The sequence below is a fragment of the Cetorhinus maximus genome, chromosome 5 (genome assembly GCF_964194155.1).
Source record: "Cetorhinus maximus chromosome 5, sCetMax3.hap1.1, whole genome shotgun sequence".
Taxonomy (NCBI): Eukaryota; Metazoa; Chordata; class Chondrichthyes; order Lamniformes; family Cetorhinidae; genus Cetorhinus; species Cetorhinus maximus.
This window is the reverse complement of record NC_135883.1, coordinates 78,678,618-78,696,802: the sequence shown is the minus strand read 5'-3', so window position 1 is coordinate 78,696,802 and position 18,185 is coordinate 78,678,618. Positions and strand designations below refer to the sequence as shown.

Here is an 18,185-nt window from a genome sequence, read left to right as displayed (position 1 = left end):
TGGGTTTGGAGATAAAGTAGTGGCAGAGTTTATTGCAACCTCAACATGCTATGCCATGAAGTGGTGGATTATAAGTGCCTAGCCACAATTTCCCACAGACTGTATTTCTTATCTCAGTCATGTCACCATGAGGAGGTGCCTTGGAAAAGCCAGTGAATTTCTCATTGAGAGTGAGATTAATCCTAGATTAAATTTGTGCAATTCCTAGCTGAATTTGGAGCTGAATTGGTAGAGACTTGGTGCAGATGCCTCACCCATCATTTCGATCTTCTTTGGCATATGGTATAGACACCCAGTAAAGAAGGACAGGAAACATTTCAAAACTGTTTCCCCTAAGAAAAAAAAATATATAAATTGTTAAAGATCATTCTTTCATTTGAATACAAGGCAAATGATTAAAATCATTTAACCAATGTCCAATGTAATCTAGATAGGCTATCCAGACGTCAACCATAACTGCATTCCAACTCTAAAGTTCCCATACGTTTACAGTACAGATATTAAATATAAATAGTCTTGATAAACAATCTACTTACAGGCTCCATTTTATTTATTTCAATGAACTGCCTGCTGTCATTCAGCACCTTACATTTTGAAAGGCTTGTTATGCTTATTTTTTTTTTGAATTCTCAATGTGAGTGTTGCTAACCATTGCCCATCCCAAGTGGCCCTGAGAAGCTGCAGATGGTAATCATTTGATATAACTGAATGAACGAACTAGGCAGTTAACAGTCTAGATCCACATATGGGCCAGACCAGAAAGAATGTCAAAGTTCATTTGATAGAAGTGTTTTTATGACAATCTAACAGCTTCATGTTAACATTTACTAACTTTTTATTTCAAGATTTTTGTTTATATATCTTAATTCAAATTCTCAAACTGCCATGAAATCACACTCTCTAGATTATTAATCTAGGCCTCTGATGACTACTCTAGTTTGTGAAATAAATAATTTTGTGACAATTGACTTCACTATTTTACACCACTTCTGTTACCATTATGACTGAATTGTGTGTTAAACACATATAAGTAAGAGGAAGCTTATCTAATAAACAAATTATATCTGTGGAGAAGTCAATTTCACCTTTTGTTTGTTAAACTTCATTAACTGGATAAACTTAGTCTTCAAGTTTTGGTTTCTGATTTGTTCATTGTTCATTTCTGTAGGATGTATAGACAACTCTGGTTTAAAGTTGCTCTATACACCTGTCCTGAGGAAATATGATGCTGGAGTTATTGAAACTGGTGTTTGGGTCAGTCTTTACCATATGATACCACCCGATATGTCAAGCTATGTTTCACAAGGTCATTGCACCATGGAATGCCTGCAGGAGGTAAGCTGCCATATTGTCTGCTAAGAACTCTCATTTATTTCAGAACTTTGTCTGAAATAAAATGGAACCTGGATTTATGTCGATTTATATGATGAGATTGCTTTCATGGTATTGACTGAGAAGGAAAGGGTTGAGTTGTGAGCTGCAGGGTGTCTGTCCTTGTGTAACAACTTCAGCATTAATCAGAGAGAAGTTACGGTTTACCATGCCAGTATGATATTTGTAAAACTATGTTGGTACCAAATTTATTTGGTTTGGATTGTACTGGCTCTGGAATTTCTTGTGCCTCAAAAAGGATCTCACACACCCAAATTTAATCCACTCTGATCATACATTTGAATTTAGAACTATAATAAACTTCTTGTGGTTAGGTTAGTATATTACCTTTCTCTTTTTATTACTACAAATATTTTAATTTTGCTAAGTTTTACAAAATGTTACATGACTGTGTCATCTGAAACAGAAAGGAAGGTAGCTCAAAACCATTTTTAAGATTTCTGAAAGAATCTCTAGTAACTTAAAAAATATAGCTGCAAATATCTGGCATATAATAGTAGAGCACGTAATTTTTTAATTGTTTTTATTTTTATATAAAACAATCTAATTGGCTCACACTTTCCATATCTATCTATATTTATTAGCAATCTTGTTAACATCGCACACACTTCTTGTGCAGAATAACCTTACTTGATTTGCCACAAGTTTATAATAGAAAATATATCAAAATATCACAATGGGAGAACTCTAAGCATATCAATTTTCCTCATCATGATGAACCACTTATCAAAATGCTTTTTGAATAACTTTTAGTCCATTATTTTTTTGTTAGTTGAAAATTATAAGTCCACATTATGATTTTAAACAAAAGTAAGGGCGGAATCGTCCCAGATTTGCACTAAGTGGCGTATTGCCCCAAATCCGCCGCAGTAATTATGCATTCCTGGGAAACATGCCATTTTAATGGTGGGCGGGCTCCAATTCACCTGCCACGCCATCACCTCGCTGCTTCATCACACCAGGTGCCACATTTAAAGTGCAGCTGCATGCACACCTCTCAGTGCTTCCAACCCAGGACTGCTGCAAATAAGACATGGTCCAGAAAGGCAAGAAGACTGCAGCCCCCAGGTTTAGTGGCACATCCCTCAAGCTCCTTTTGGACGCTTTGGAGGCCCGCTGTGTTGTCCTCTACCCTCGCCCTGGCTGCCGGAGGGGCAGCAACATTACCAGTCTGGCTTGGTAGGTGATGGCAGTGATGATCAGTGCCAATGCTGCACAGAAGAGGTTGGCCACCCAATGCAGATGGAGGATGAATGATTTCATCTGTGCCTCCAGGGTAAGGCAACTCTTATCACTCTAAACTCTCACACATATTCACTGACATCTCACTCACTGCCAGCTCAAGGGACATCACCGCTTACTCTTTCTCACACACGCTCACATCTCCATCTGGCCTCCTCTCCTCTGGAGACTGCCTCCTCAGCCCTCATCACCTTAAGGCCACTTGCACAGATCAACTTGTGTCCCCACACACACCCTGGGGTTACCCCTTCCCCAGTACAGCCCTCACCCTTCAGGCTCTCCCCTTGCCTAAAGCCATTTTGCCCCTTCCCCAAGCAAGAACTAGCCCTGCAGCCTTACAAAGCCATCCCCACCTTATGGCTGGTCTGGTAGGTAGAGACCTGCCCATGAGCCACCCTAAAAGTGATGTGGTTCTGTCTGCAAAGCCTGGCACTGATGACTGCGAGTGCTGCCCGAAGCAAGCTAGGCAAACAAATCTTGAAGTCCTGAGCGAAGTGCAACTCGCCAGGTGAACGTCACTTGCGTGCAGTTGTGAAACAAGTCAGTGTGATGGAGGATGATCCAGCCTTAATCCAGGGATGAGTCTGGTGGACTAGTCTTATAATGATACGCAGATGTATTACAATGAAGTTCCCAACGTCTCATGGCGGGAAACGCGGCCCGCCATCGATGGGCTGAGCGGACGATCACAAACTAGTTTCACCATGTCGTGAGACCGATCTTTGGCCTTCCCGCTCACGCCACCAAGCACGCCTGACGCCAGTAGGCATGGAAAATTCCACCCTAAGTCACAAAACTACAAATTCCACAATAATATAATTAAACTTAACAAATAGATTGTTTTGTTTCTTCAGATATCTCAATTAAAGATTTTCTTTGAAAGCCTCAACTGCTCACTAAAGTGTGCTCTCAAGTTTCAGTTTGTTGTTTTGTCTCCGGCCTCATCTTACCAAATGTTTGTTTACATGGGCATAATAAAGCCACTTGTTTTATACTTTTCAAAGAATAATGACATTTAATTCCCAAAGCACCAAAATAAACATTAATTCTCTCCACCACCAGCACACAATGGCAGCAGTGTGTACCTTCTACAAGATGCACTGCAGCAACCCGCGAAGGTTCCAATTCAACTACCTTCCAAATGCGTGACCTCCTCCACCGAGTGGAACACTAGGTGTGCCTAGTGAAGTGTGCCCAGTGTCCCAAGGGAAGTGCCACATGAGAATGCGATTACCTCCAAGTTCCCCTCCGAGGCACAGACCATCTTGACTTGGAAATGTACTGCTATTCCTTCATTGCATGGAATTCCCTACCTAACAGCACTGTCAGTGTATGTACACCACACAGACTGCAGTGGTTTAAGAAGCCGGCTCACAGCCCCTTTCTCAAGGACAATTAAGGATGGGCAATAAGTGTTGGGCTTGCCACTGATGCCTAAATCCCATGAACAAATAAAAAATGAATTAAAGAATATTATATAATTAAATAGAATTTGATTTACTTAATGCCACAAATTAATGGAACTAATAACAATATATTTTGTGTGACCACCCCTTTTGTTATAAAACAGTTTATCTTCTGACTTACCAGGAATAACTCCATTGATGACAGCTAGTGGTAATACAAACATACAAAATGTGTTGCATACACTTTCTGCCTCCTATATTTCTTTTACCCTTCAAGTCCAGGAAAGGAAAATAACCAGAGCTAAGATGCCCGCAGTGTCTTCGTTGAGGACTGTACAAACTCACCCATTTTTTATCTACTAACAGCTCCAGTCTTTTTGTGTGAATCCAGAGTTCACTTAACAGCAATTGGACTTTGTAAACTTATGGGGGCTCTTATGGGTCTTTCTACAAAGAAATTTCTTCTGAATGTATGGAAATGTTTTGTTACTTGCATCATAAGCACAATTCCAATGTTTTAAATGCTAAAGCCACAATTTTCTCTAGAAGGCTAGGCAAAAAATTCCAAGTATCTTTTATGAATAAAAGTAAAATACTGCAGATGTTGGACATCTGAAATAAAAACTGGGAGTGCAGGAAACACTCAGCAGGTCTGGCAGCATCTGGAGAGAAACCAAATTAATGTTTCAAGTCAAATATGACTCTTCTTCAGAACAGGTATCTTTGATTTTGGTACTTTCCTTGTAGACTAAAAAATATTTTTTTGTCACACAGGCTTTGTCTCAGGAAAAAGCATCTGGGATCCATGTATTTGCTGTCCTTCTCCACTCACATCTTGCAGGACGAGCCCTGAGAATAAGGCATTTTAGAAATCATGTAGAGCAACCCCTTCTTGCACATGATGATGAATTTGACTTTAATTTTCAAGAATTCCGCCATTTGAAAGAGGAAAGAGTTCTTCTGCCAGTATGGATTTTTTTTTTAAGTCTTTGGCTTTGTAAGCTTGTTTTATGTATCATTGTAGCAGGTATAACATTATTGGAGACATTAGTTCCCATGAAGTGGCTGCAATGTTATGCCTTCTGCCTGGGAAGACCTGAGCATTGCAATTTACTGCCAGCAAATTAATAAAAAGCCTCAAATGTTTTGCATCTTGGACCTCCTGCTGCCTCCACTTCATTGCCAGGTTCCTGACACAGTGGAGGCCTGTGTGCCATCGGAAAAAATGTTAATCCATTGCCAAAGTAGGAACTGATTGCCCCTTTAAGTATTACAATTAGTTACGCCCCTCGGTCAGATGGGTGGCTGTTGCTGCTGAGAGCTTCATTTGGGAAAAGTGCACAAAGGCGGCAATGTGTCTCGCACCTTCCCCCCCACCCCCAGTCTCTAAAGCTGTCTGTACAGGACTGGGAAAATTCAGCCCTACGCAGCTCAAAATAACAGGGAGGATATCTGAAAAATCTGATACTTGCACAAATTCCCAAAAAAGCACAGTGTAGCTGAAATGAACCTTACTTTTCTACAGAAATGTACAGTTCAACCTGTGAATAAGCTTGATTTTAATTTTTAATTTTTGATATTTTTAATTAAAGTTTACCTTAAATCTTTAGTTCTCTTTTCTATAAATGTGAAATTTCACTAAATGTACAATATATTTTAATGCTCATTTCACCTGTTTTGATTATTAACAAAAGTGTTTGAAATGTCTTACAGGGTGATAGTTTGGTGACTGAATGTCAATATAACACCACATGCCGCAGCAATATGACGTGGGTAAGAAAAAGATAAAATTAAATAAAAATGCCATCTACTATTTGTTTTGGAAGGAGTTTATGTTATTCTGGTTGTACTAGAACATTTAAGTTTCTGATTATCAGTTTTAATGCTTTACAAGAAAATAATCTTTTCCTTCTGCATTTAAAGGCTGCCTAATCTGTACCAGATAACTTTTAATAAAATCAGTTGGCTTTAAGTGAAGTTCTTTCCTTCATGCATATAAGATGCTATTATAGTGCTTACAATTTGTGTAAAATAGACTAGTAACCCAAAATATATACCTCAAATGTTTATTGAATGTAAGTTCAAAAATTAAGCCTTCGTTTTGAGGAATTATAACATCAGAAAGAGTGAAAAATAAAAATGGTAATGATCATTGATTCATTTTGATCTCATGCCTGTTCTGATTGGTGTAACTGCCAAGCAGATGTTAAAGAGGAAGACGACACAGATTGCATTTATATAGCACCTTTAATATAATAAACATCCTATGGGGCTTTTCAGAGGCATTATAAAGCAAAGTGTGACACCAAGCCACCTGAGGTATTAGGTCAGATGACCAAAGGCTTGGTCAGAGAGGTAGGTTTTTAAGGATTGTCTCAAAGGAGTAACACCAGTTAGAAAGCAACATAGCCTCTAATTTTGTTTTTGGAATGTGTAGGCAATTTGTTTACCTGTGCTGCTTCTTGAAGCTTTTTGCACAATTGCACATGTGCACCAACATAAACACCATGTGTGTGGCCTGTGCAGGGTTACTGCACAGTTTAGAGGGTACACCAGAGAAAGGTAGAGGGAACATCAATAGAGGGGTTTATGGAGCAGGCTCCAGAGCGTGGGGTTTAGGCAGCTAAAGGCACAGCCCCCAATAGGCACTGATTAAAACCGGGAATGCTCAAGAGGCTGGAATTAGAGGAGCGCTGAAATCTTAGAAGGTTCTAGGGCTAGCATAGATTATAAAAGCAGGGAGAGGCCAGGCCATAGGGGGATTTGAAAACAAGAATGAGAACTTTAAAATCATGGCGTTGCTTAACTGGGAGAGAGTGAAGGTCATCAAGCACAGGAGTGATGGGTGAATGGGATTTAGTGCGAGTTAGGGCACAGGCAGCAGAGTTTTGGATGACCTCAAGTTTACAGAGGGTAAAATGTGGGAGGCTGACCAGAAGTGTGTTAGAAAACTCAAGCCTGGAGATAACAAAGGCATGGATGAGAATTTAGCATCAGAGGAGCTGAACAATGTTAAGGAGGTGGAAATAGGCGGTCTTAGTGACTCATCCTGGGGTCAAATATGAAGTTGAAGTTTCAAGCAGTCTGGTTCAGCCTCAGGTAGTTGGCAGGGAAAGGGATGGAATCGGTGGTGATGGAACAGAGTTTGTGGTGGGGAGAAAAGAAAATGACTTCATTCCTCCCAACACTTAATTGGAGAAAATTTCTGATCATCCAGTAAAAACAGAAATGCTGGAAATATTCAGCATTTCAGGCGTCATCCGTGTTGAAAGAAACAGTTAATGTTTCAGGTCAATGACCTTTGGTCCAGATAGTTAAAGAGGAGTCTCTATTAATTGCCAATGTTAGTTCAGAGCCTTTGATAGATCACCTTGTTGGATGGCCCATATTAACAACTTACAGTGCTAACTTCACATAATAGTATCGAAAAGCTTTATTTTATTTCCAGTTAAGCATGCTTTGGATCTTCAATCTCCCCAGCCCCAACCTTTTTTTTAAAATCATGATTTTTTTTCCTCGTGGAATAGGGTAGGGATATAGAGTTAGGTTAGGCACACTGTGTTCCCAAGCCCAGCCACTAGGGGGCATATAAATAGCCTCCTTTTTTATTTTCCTTTTCACTTCATGGGGAAATACTGTAGTTCTGTTCACTCCCCTGGCCTCACCCCACAGCAGACTAGAGTAGGTGTATGGAAAGAACTTGGGCAGGATTTTGCAGTGGGAACCATTATTTGCATGACAATCAGACATCAACTTGCACTAACTACAGTTAAATGTGGAAATCTGGAAGTTGCTTTTCCAGATGCAGCATTCCTCCAAAAACTTCCCGAAAGTGGTATCTTGCCATATATTGAAAGGTATGAAGTTACTTGACGTACCTAATAAAAATACAAAGTAAGTCTCCAGAAAATGTTAGAGCTTGCTCATTCCAGTGTAACTAGCCTTTTGTATTACATTAAGTCTTAATTACTGCCCACCTCTCTGTCACTGAATATTTATTTTCATAAATATCTTTGTTTCAGAGCTTGATTGTTGGAGATATAGAAAGTGTAATAAAACGTTTGTTTTACTTTTATTACTAACTCTTATGTCTTTTCCTTAATCCCATCTTTCTTTCCCTCTGTTTATTTTGCTTTCTGTACCTGACTTGACATTGAATTCAGTACTGTCATTGATACTTTCTGGTTCAGGCTCTCTGCACAGCTTATTAACAATACTTTAATCTGATTGGTTAAGAAGGTAGATGGTACCTGTCCATGCAGGTTCCCAATGTCCTGTAGAGGGTGCTGTCCTGTTTATAGAAGTTGTCTGACAGGAACTTCCAGTACTAAAGCCCTTGGAAAGTGTGTGTGCAAGTTAACAAACAGCTTGTACAATTCATTCACCACTGACTGCAAAATCTTGTTTCTTACCACTTTCTGCCATTGCCTACATTGCTTGCTTCTCCTGGCCGGCCATAGAAAAACAGAGATCAATATTTGGGATCAGCATGCATGTCTATCAGATCTGGAAAAATAGGTGAGATGCAACAATAACCCACACGTCATATTTATTGAAAGATACTTTTATTTGAATTTTATATGCTATGGAAAGACATTTGATTCATATTAAATCTGTCACATTTAGCTGTGCAGTTTGTGTACACATTTTGTAACTATTTAATATAAAGATCTACAATGTAACGGAGGCATCCATATATAAAGTTAGATAAATGTAATAGCTTTATCAGTGCCCATTTTTTTGGTCTTAAATGTGTCTGGATCAGCAGCCTAACAAGTTTCCAGTCTCAAGTTTTACAGTGTTCCTTGAAGTACTTCAGCTACATCCATATTGTTATCATTGCACCCCTTTGTACAGCTAGCTGAATATGAGCAAGTGCTGTAAATAATGACAACCCATATAAAATATTTAGGTGAGGGAAGGTTATTTATGTTGAAATAATTCCCCTCTTTTTTTTACTACAAAATCCTTCTAGCTCCATTTGTTTTTCTTTTCTAACACCCTTCCTGTCCTGAAGGTGCTGATTCATTGCAGTGGTACAGTCACAAAACTGCCCAAGTGGCCAGTGTCCATCTGAGTCCTGACAGTAAACTCTAGCAGGTTATTTTGTTATGGTGAGTAGCACAGTCAACCTTATCTGATAACCATACATATATACTTTCAGCAGGGGGCTGTTAGATAGTTGGAGCACTAACTTGGATTTCCCTATTTTGTCCAAGGATTTTGAGACCACCTGCAGCATGCACACAGGCATTCTAACTAAGGCCAATGAACTCAGCACAGACTCAGAACAAAATACGGGACCTTTTGTTTAATAATGTAATTGTTGCGCAAAAAAGTGTTTGTTGGCCTTTTATAGGCCCAGATTTTCACTCCTGGGTCAGGTGTGCAGAGATGGGAGAATTCCCAGCTCTGCGGAACCGACCTTTAAAAATGGCCATGATTGTCGTTCCGGGGCCAAGGGGTGGCGGGGGGAGGGGGCTGTGTGTGGGTTGCATTGCGGGTGCATTGGAACTCTGTTGCGTTCCAGGCTGGATTGGAAGTCGGGCCAGCTGCTCCTGGAACGAGTGCGGATGCTACCAGGTGCGGAGGTGGGCTGGCGGAAGGTCTCTGTGCTCCAGCACTGTGTTGAATTTTTAAAAAGAACAAAACGAAAAACAAAAAACATCCCTCCAGCCCTCACCTTCACCCCCTCACACATTCCCTATGACCCATTCCTGCCAACATATGCCACCTCATACCCCCTATGCTCCTCTTCCCAACTCCCATGGCCCCTTATGCCCCCCACATTCCCATGGCCCTTTATAGCCCCTATGCCAATCCATGCCCCCCAACCTACCACCCTTTGCCCTTACCCCCTCCATGTCCACTCACCTAGTATCCTTTGCTGTTCCTTGACAGTTCCAATGAGTTTGTGTGTAAAAAGTGCATAATCATGTTCAATTTTAACAATCCCTTACCTCTCTCAAAAGTGTCCCTGGACCAAAGCTGTACCTTACCTCTCTAAAGGGGTATCCTGGCTATCCAAATGAATCCACCAAGTTCGAACCTCTGCTTACCTGTTCTAATCTGCACACTCCAGGTTTCACACTCCTGGTCTACCAAAATCCATCTTCAGTGGAGGCAGCTGGTAATTTAAATGGCCATCTGTCTCCGTAAACTGCACATGCATGAACCCCAGCCCTGTGAAAATGGAACGTGCTGTGTTCAGGGCGGGACTTAAAATTTTCAGCCATTTCTGGGATTTCTGCCACTTGTGGTATATTGTGGCCACCTGCGGCAAGCACGCAGTTAAAATCACTTTACAGATTGCTAGGTTGAAAAATGTTGCAATGCTTTCGAATGATGCATGTTGAATCTCATGAAAGTTCTGCTGCATGAGTTAAAAAATAGTATAAATCTAAGTGATGGGCACCTGTTGTAGGCACTCAGAAGCGAAACAGCTTTAAACTAAAAGTTTTCTTCTTTTGCAGGGTGGTCTAAGCACAAGAGATGAAATGTGTTTGTCATACGTACTATACTACCCAAAAATAGATCTTTCTAGATGTGAGAGTCTTCCTGAAATAACTCCACAGTTGGAATTTATTGGAGTGAAAGAAATTTATCTACCTGTCAGGTAAATATATTTATCATTCCTATTGTATGAATAAAGCAGCTACCTCACTAATAATGGCAAGTTATAGCTACACCTTTCTGAATGATTATACTTTAATGTCAGGTGAATAATAGAAAGCGTTTCAATCAATAAACTGGAAGAATGTCTGTGTAGCAAAAAGAAGAAACAATAGCTACCATAGATTTTGAAGAGGAACAGTCTGGCTGACAAACTTTCTTGACCTCTTGGCGTGGATTTAGTTTCCTCTAATATGGTTTATTTGGACTTTCAGAAAACCTGTGACAAGATTATTTCAATTAGCAATCTCGTGTAAAATCCATAGGATTTCAGATAGAACATGGCACCAGACAAGTTCTAGTTAAAAAAATGACATATAAATTGTGAGAGATGCATCAGATTGGGAGAAGGTACTTAGTAGTGTACAGCTGGTCACTTTTGTTGCTACAGATATACCCTAGATGGTTAAAACCTTAATGTAAGCTTGCAAATTTATGGATGACACTTAAGGAGGGAGAACATAAGTGCACAAAGGTGCAAGTAAAGATTTGCATAAGTATTTAGATCTGTTAAACAGACAAATGGCAAAACAAAATTTAATATTGACAAATGCATTGTATTGTACATTGGGGGGAAAATATGTAATTACTAACCTGAAAGATTGGTTACAAGTTACAAAATGACCCAGCCGGCAGGTTGTACAGGGCTGTGAAAGGAGAAACAGAGTTTGCAGCATCATGTGAGCAATGATGGTAGCAGATAACTCTTATCCACCATGATCCCTTCTCCCACCCCAATGCCACTTCATTTGCTGGAAGTGTTGGTACAGAAAGGAGGGTATCTTGATTGGTGACAGAGTACTCAATTGTAATATCCTATTTGCAAGCTGCATTGATGAAGATACCTGACCGAGTGAAAACAAACTTCCAAGTCTTGCTATACACAGCTGTAAAAGATACAGGCATTAGTGACATCAGAAGCATGAATATATGAACCCACTGTTATTCGCAGTGGGAGGATAATATCATACATACAGCACTTCACACTTCACCTTTAAATGGTAGGAAAACTACAATGCATGTTGATGTGAAAAAACTAGCACAGGGAGACAGCAGATCAGGAGACAGGAGTGGTTTTTGTGTGTTCAAACACTACATCTCCATTAATATGCTCTGCTTAGAGGCCAATGAAGCACACAGGCAATAGCAGAAATCAAGGATACAGCAAGTCCTCACTTAAAAGTTGTGGTTGCATTCCTGAAAGTCATTTCACTTAATGTCATGATTAAGTGAAACATTGGTTCCTATAGCAGTCAATGTTAAAACAGTAGTTAGGTTCTGTAGCACCTTCCTTATTAGAAATAAACAATATTAAAACATTATACCCTCATAAATTGTAATATTTTACATTGATAAATTAAATAACTTTCATATTTTTAAACTTATTTTATAAAGAAAAATGTAACTTTCTATTTATAGTGCCTCCTGCTCGTCGTGATCCTGCTTCCCAAACCTCCCACTGCAGATCCTCCCCTCCCCAACCCCCGAACTCTCCAAGTTGTGGCTTCTCCCCCTCCCCAAACCTCCCATTCCCTGACTCAACCTATTGCCGATTTCCTCTCCTGGACTTGCGTTTTCGTTCAAGATCCAGATCCGATTCGAAGCTGGAGCTCTGATGTTGTGGAAGTGCGAGTCTCGATGGTGTAGAAGTACCGAGCTGGGGCTGATACAACCCATGTTTTTTAAAAATGTTCCTGCTCATGCCACTTCCTTCTCCTGAACCCTCACTGTGACTGAGGGCTCGGGCAAAGAGCAGTGAGGCAGGAGCAGCTTCGGTAATTATTTTAGAAAATTGTGGTAGTCCCAGTTCGGCACTTCTGCACCATTGGGACTCTCACTTCCGCAACATCGGAGCTCTGGCTTCAAATCAGACCTGGATCTTGACCATCAACATGGGTCAGGGAGGGGGAATTGGCAAGATTTGATTCAGGGAGGAAGTGGTTTAGGGAGGAGGAGAAGCCACAACTCGAAGGAGTGGAGAGGGGCCACAACTCGGGGGTCAGGGAAAGCTGCTCCAAAATGGCACCAATCGGGTCACATGGGAAACAACGTTCAAATGAATCCCACGACACTCGACTAGATTACAGGCCCCATTAACTTACCAACTTTAAAGTGAAACAACATTAATAGGGCGACGTTAAACGAGGACTTGATGTAAACGTTGGGATGTTGAACCAGCTATGCTGAAACAGTAGACAGAGTTTAAAGAGATGGCCTTCATATTGTTGCAAATATCTAGATCATAGTTCATGTGTTTTGGAATATAATTTTTAGTTTTAGGAATAAAAGTATAACTAAAAAAAATTGTCATAAATGCAATTAAGGTCAGCTTGGAGCCTATTACTGGTACCATGTTACCTTAAGAGGTTAACAGTTAGAAAGATAATTAAAATGCTAGACTTAAGAAAACCTCAAGAAATGGCAGTTCAAATGTGACCTATGTTTGCTTAAGTCAGACAGACAAAAAAGAGCTATAAAACAGCGTAGGTGCTTGCTTAGCTAAAGAGCTGGAGACATGATGTCTGTAGTGCTTGCAAGAACAAAGGCAGTTCAGAGATGTTTTTGCTTTGAGACTTAGTTTAAAAGCATTCAGCAATCCATGAAGTGTTGTAAAACACATTTTTACTTAATCAGATCAAAAATAAGAAATTGTAATGAGGGATAATTAACTTAAAAGGTCAATTTGAGGACAGCCAGAGCAGGCTACATTGCATAGAGATAGCTGGAGCATAGGAAGGTTCTCTGCATTTAATTTATCTGGGTGTCTGCTGAAAAGAGTTAGTTGCAGTTTTAACCTTGTGTGGAATTGCACCTCACAGAAAAGTTAGTCAAAATAAATGGCAGTTAGACAGACCTGCACTGTAATCAGAGTAAAACACTAAGTCCATCATTGACTATGTGGAAGGTGGGTGAGGCTTAATCTCAGTTTGAATTTTGCGAGGGAACAGAAGCTGGAAGATTGTCTGGAAGTATTAGAAAAGTAACTAGAACAAGGGACTGAGGCAGCCACAGTCGAGAGATGGTAAACAAAAGTTTTACCTCTGAGAATAGCTGGAGCTGAGGAAAATTCTCCAGAGGACTGTAGCATACTTATGGGTGGTCCCTACAGAAATAAGTAACTTTAAGGTTGGTGTGCCTTATAATAGAATTCATAGAGAAGAAAGAAGTCAATCTGGCAGAATAAAAATAACTATAAATCATATTATTAATAATACTTGTTTTCTTGAATTATTTTATATCCAATAAAGTATGTTTCACTAAAAAACTGAAATTTTGTGGCAGCCATTGTAAGCAGCAGAAAAAATTTGGTTCACTGCTAGCTACCAGTCAGAATGCTGGTGGAAGCTTCTTTTTTGTTGAAGAGAAGGAACCTGCAGAGATTTAAGGACGCTGGAAGATTCATCCTGGTGAGGCCAGGAGGAAGAATCACCGGCGTGAGCCTTGCTGCTGGAAGTTAATTCAGGGATTCTCAGAAGCCTGCAGGAAATGTCTTTTGATGTATTACTCAACAAAACTATAAGTATAAAATGTAGCTCATCATTGGCTCATTCTCATTATTAGTTTCCAGGTATTTGGAAGCCATGTCAGTTTTTTCTAGTTTGAGGTTGGCATGTATAGACCTTATGGGGTAAATTTTTCAGCACTGTTGGGGATCGGCACAGGGGCAGGCTGATGTCCAGTTTCCAGCTCTATCCCACCGCTAGGTCATTTTTCCCCAGAGGCAGGATGCAGGGATGGCAGGGCTACCTGCCTGCAAGTTAATGGCTTAAGACCCATTGTTGGATGCCGACTGGAAATTTCTAGAACCCTGGAGGAATTGGAGTATAGTGTAGCTGCCTGGAGCCATAGACCACCCTGTGGAGAGAATCCCCCACCACAATTGTAGCCCAAAATTGGCCAATCTGGGCAAAATCACAGTGAGTGACTGTTCTCCACAGGTTTGGGTTTTTGACCCCTATTTGATTCTGAAGGCAGGGCCTGCTGTGAAAATCCTGCCACATATCTGAGGGGCACAATCCAGAATGGAACTGTAGTCCTTGAAAGCTTAAAGCTTTCAAAAGCTGCTGGCATTCTAGGTAAAAGACAGGCCCTTCATGCAGGACAAAGAATATTTAAAACAGTGGAGAGCTTTCAAAATAAATCACAGATTAATGGCGAGGTAATGGGAAGCACAAGTTTTAAAATCTTGTAGATTGCAGGAGGAAGGGGAATTGGGTGGCCAAATAGTGAATCTTGATTCCAACAGTACAATAGAAAATACCACACAAGGACTTCCAGGGATACTGCAGCCGAGTGGTTAAATTACAGGATGATAATCCAAGATCTGGAGCCATAAATTCAAATCCAACAATAGCAGCTCAGGAATTAACATTCAATCAATTAAATAAATAAATTAAATAAATAAAACTGTAATAAAAAGCAGCAATCAGCAATAACCATGAAACTACCAGATTGTTGTAAAAGAAAATACATCTGGTTCACCAGTATCCTTTTGGGTAAGAAATTTGTTATCATTACCATTTTAGTCTATACGTGACTCCAGTTTACAACAATGTGGCTGATTCTTAACTATCCTTTGAGACAGCCTAGCAAGCCACTCAGTTACAAAGGGGTGGCAATAAATGCTGACCCTGGAATGAATAAAAGAGAGCAACTGCAAAGGGCTTTTATTCTTATGAGATGGCAGAATGTTATTGCTATGTACAGGCTGAGCAAACTATATCTTTTGATATGTAAGGAAGCATATTTTGTAATCAACTGACCTTTGATAAAAGTTTTAAAATTAATCTTTAATATTTACAAGCATGAAGACAGAAATTATTTCCACATAAATGGTTGTTAATTTTATTATTTCCATACTAAGCAAGCAACTTAATCCATTGGAAGAAATAATTTATGTAGAGAATTAATAAAAAAGGATCACTGTGATTAACAAGATCAGACTTTTCACTGGAAACAGTTATTACCCAATTGCTTCAAAGTAAAACTGCATGGAGAGAGAATAGAAAAAGTGTGTTCCACAAATTACTTTCAAATATTTATTTTCTATATCAAGGACATGGCCATTTATCATCAAAAGCCCCAAGAAGTACAAGGATCTTTCCTTTACTGAAGCCATGAACAAATTTAGATGGTCCAAGAAGAAGGGAAGAGAATTTAACAACCTTGTACATGGAATTGAGATGAATATTAGGTGTGCTAAACATGATCAGAGGGAATGGCAGGTGAGTATGTATTACCAATCTTCATTTTCAGGGTTGCAATACACTATGTCCTGCACTGCATCTAAAGATGCTTCCTAATACAATCCAGAAAATTGCTTAGAAGCAGGATATGTTGAATATTCGACACTGAATGTGTGGCGTTCTATAATATTTGCTGCAAGATCTCAACCAAAATAATTGAGATGAATGGTTTGAAACCTTTTCAGGCTACTCAAGCTATAAAACAGATTTGTGGTTTAAGAGTAAACCAGTTACAGGAAGGGTGAGCTCAAGTTCACACTAACCTGCCACTGAACACACGGAGATGACAGAGAGTCTCATTGCTACCAAAGCCCCTCATTGGTGAATAAACCTTGTATGCAGCATTAAACTGTTGCACAACATCGCGTATAGCTCCTAGCTCCTTCCATCTTGCCGAAGGTCTGTAGTACAGCTAGAGGAATCTGAGTTTTGAACGATAGTTGTAGAAACCTATCATCTGGACCTCATATTTAAGGATGCATACTCAAGCGTCCAGAGGTCAGTGCCTACAGTAGCTGGGTTGCAGAGCCGTTAATGAAATGGTGTATTTATGCTGCACTAGATGTTATCACATATGGAAATATTAGGGGAAAATGACCAAAAGCTTGGTCAATGGTGGAAGTAGGCAATCTGGAGAGGGTACAAAGTCAGAAACTCAACTCAGGTTCACATTGGATGCCAGGTTGTGAATGGTCTGGTTCACCCTCACAGTAGCAGGAGGGAAAAAGGCAGTGGCTCAGGAACAGTTTGTGGTGGAGGCTGAAGACAATGGCTTTAGTATTCCTAATACCAACTGGATGAAATTTCTGCTCATCAAATAAAGGATGTCCCACAAGCAGCTTGGCAAATCCAAAGCTGTGGAAGGTCGAGAGAAGTGCGGTAGAGTTGGTGGTCATCAGTGTACATATGGAATAATCTGAGAATGTGCTTTTGGGTAAAATTGCCAAAGAGCAGCATTTAGCTGAAACAGAGCAGGGTATCAAAAACAATAGATCCTTGGAGATTCCACAGGTAATTGAGGAGAGAGATTCAGCAGGATGGCCTACTTGTTTACATCAGTGGAATGGCTCTGAAGATGGCAAGGACTGATATGCTTCACTGGCAGGTTTACTGCCAGAAGAACCTACCCAACATCACCATCATTTTCCCCTCACATTCAGGCACTATCCTGACTTGGCCATATATTCTGTTCCTTCATTGTCACAGGTCTATATGCAGGAATTCCTTACCTAAACCCATTAGCGCAGCAACATCACCACAACTGTTTGCCAATAGCAGAGTGAGGCTGCAACAGCCCAAGTGTGTCCTATAAATATTGACTTAGCATCAAGCTGTTATAAAAACAGGTAGCTAAAATCCAGTCTTTGACATAGACCCACATATTCTCTCAGCTAAAAGAGGATACATAATGGTGGGCTGAGGAAGAAGAAAATTTGAGTTACCATGTGTATATGTTACATCTTGATAGACTTGAAAACATAATGCTATTTACCTGCAGTTATTCCATAATCCTGCATTGATGTAACTGTGATTGTGATTGGATTCTGTATGTTCTCCCAATACATCATCAAAATGATGATGGATGATTATATCCTTAGACAAGATCAATTCCAAAGATTACCACCTCTAGTCAAGAGTGGCTGCCACCAGACAACTGTCACTCACACAAACCAAACTATTACTGTTCTTCAAGTAGGGCAACTGGACTATAGCTAATTGAAGTAATCCTGCTTAATCATGGCATCATTGCCAAGGACCAACTAGTCACCTGATGCTGGCTTCACCTTCACCTATAGTACTGTTGCAGCATCTATGTGGACTATATAGCAAAACCCGAATACTTTCTTGTGCTCCAGATATTTCCATTAAGACCTGTGTAGAACACAAAATATTTTCCATGGTCACAGATTTGAAAAGGTCCTCTTTTTAATATAGGTACATGGCATACCAATATTACCACCATCATTAAAGCCTTGGGAACCAAAATCAGAAATGGAGCCAATCACCTGTCGAACAACTTGGCAGTACTCAGATCCACTCCCTGTATTTTTGTCTTTAACCTTATATGTTGTTCTTACTGCAGGAATGTAATTTGTTTATATAAACTTGTATACTATACATTTTCATGTTTAAACTATCTTTTCATGCTGAAATGGAATTTGCACTACCAAATCACTTTCATCTTTGCTAGATAATCTTTTCAATAAAAATATACAATTTGTTGAAA

At 39.9% G+C, this 18,185-nt stretch overlaps 1 protein-coding gene across 2 annotated transcripts in view; it reads left to right on the top strand.

The window, feature by feature from the left end:
* Positions 1–18,185, top strand: part of moxd1 (monooxygenase, DBH-like 1) — a 91,483-nt gene extending 73,298 nt beyond the window's left edge. For both annotated transcript variants that reach the window (XM_078542092.1, XM_078542091.1), the window contains 6 exons: positions 1,169–1,335; positions 4,815–5,006; positions 5,754–5,813; positions 10,514–10,656; positions 15,769–15,937; positions 17,894–18,185. In XM_078542092.1, coding sequence (XP_078398218.1) covers positions 1,169–1,335; positions 4,815–5,006; positions 5,754–5,813; positions 10,514–10,656; positions 15,769–15,937; positions 17,894–18,049 — 887 coding nt within the window. In that variant the 3' untranslated portion in view covers positions 18,050–18,185. The remainder of the gene's footprint in view (positions 1–1,168; positions 1,336–4,814; positions 5,007–5,753; positions 5,814–10,513; positions 10,657–15,768; positions 15,938–17,893) is intronic.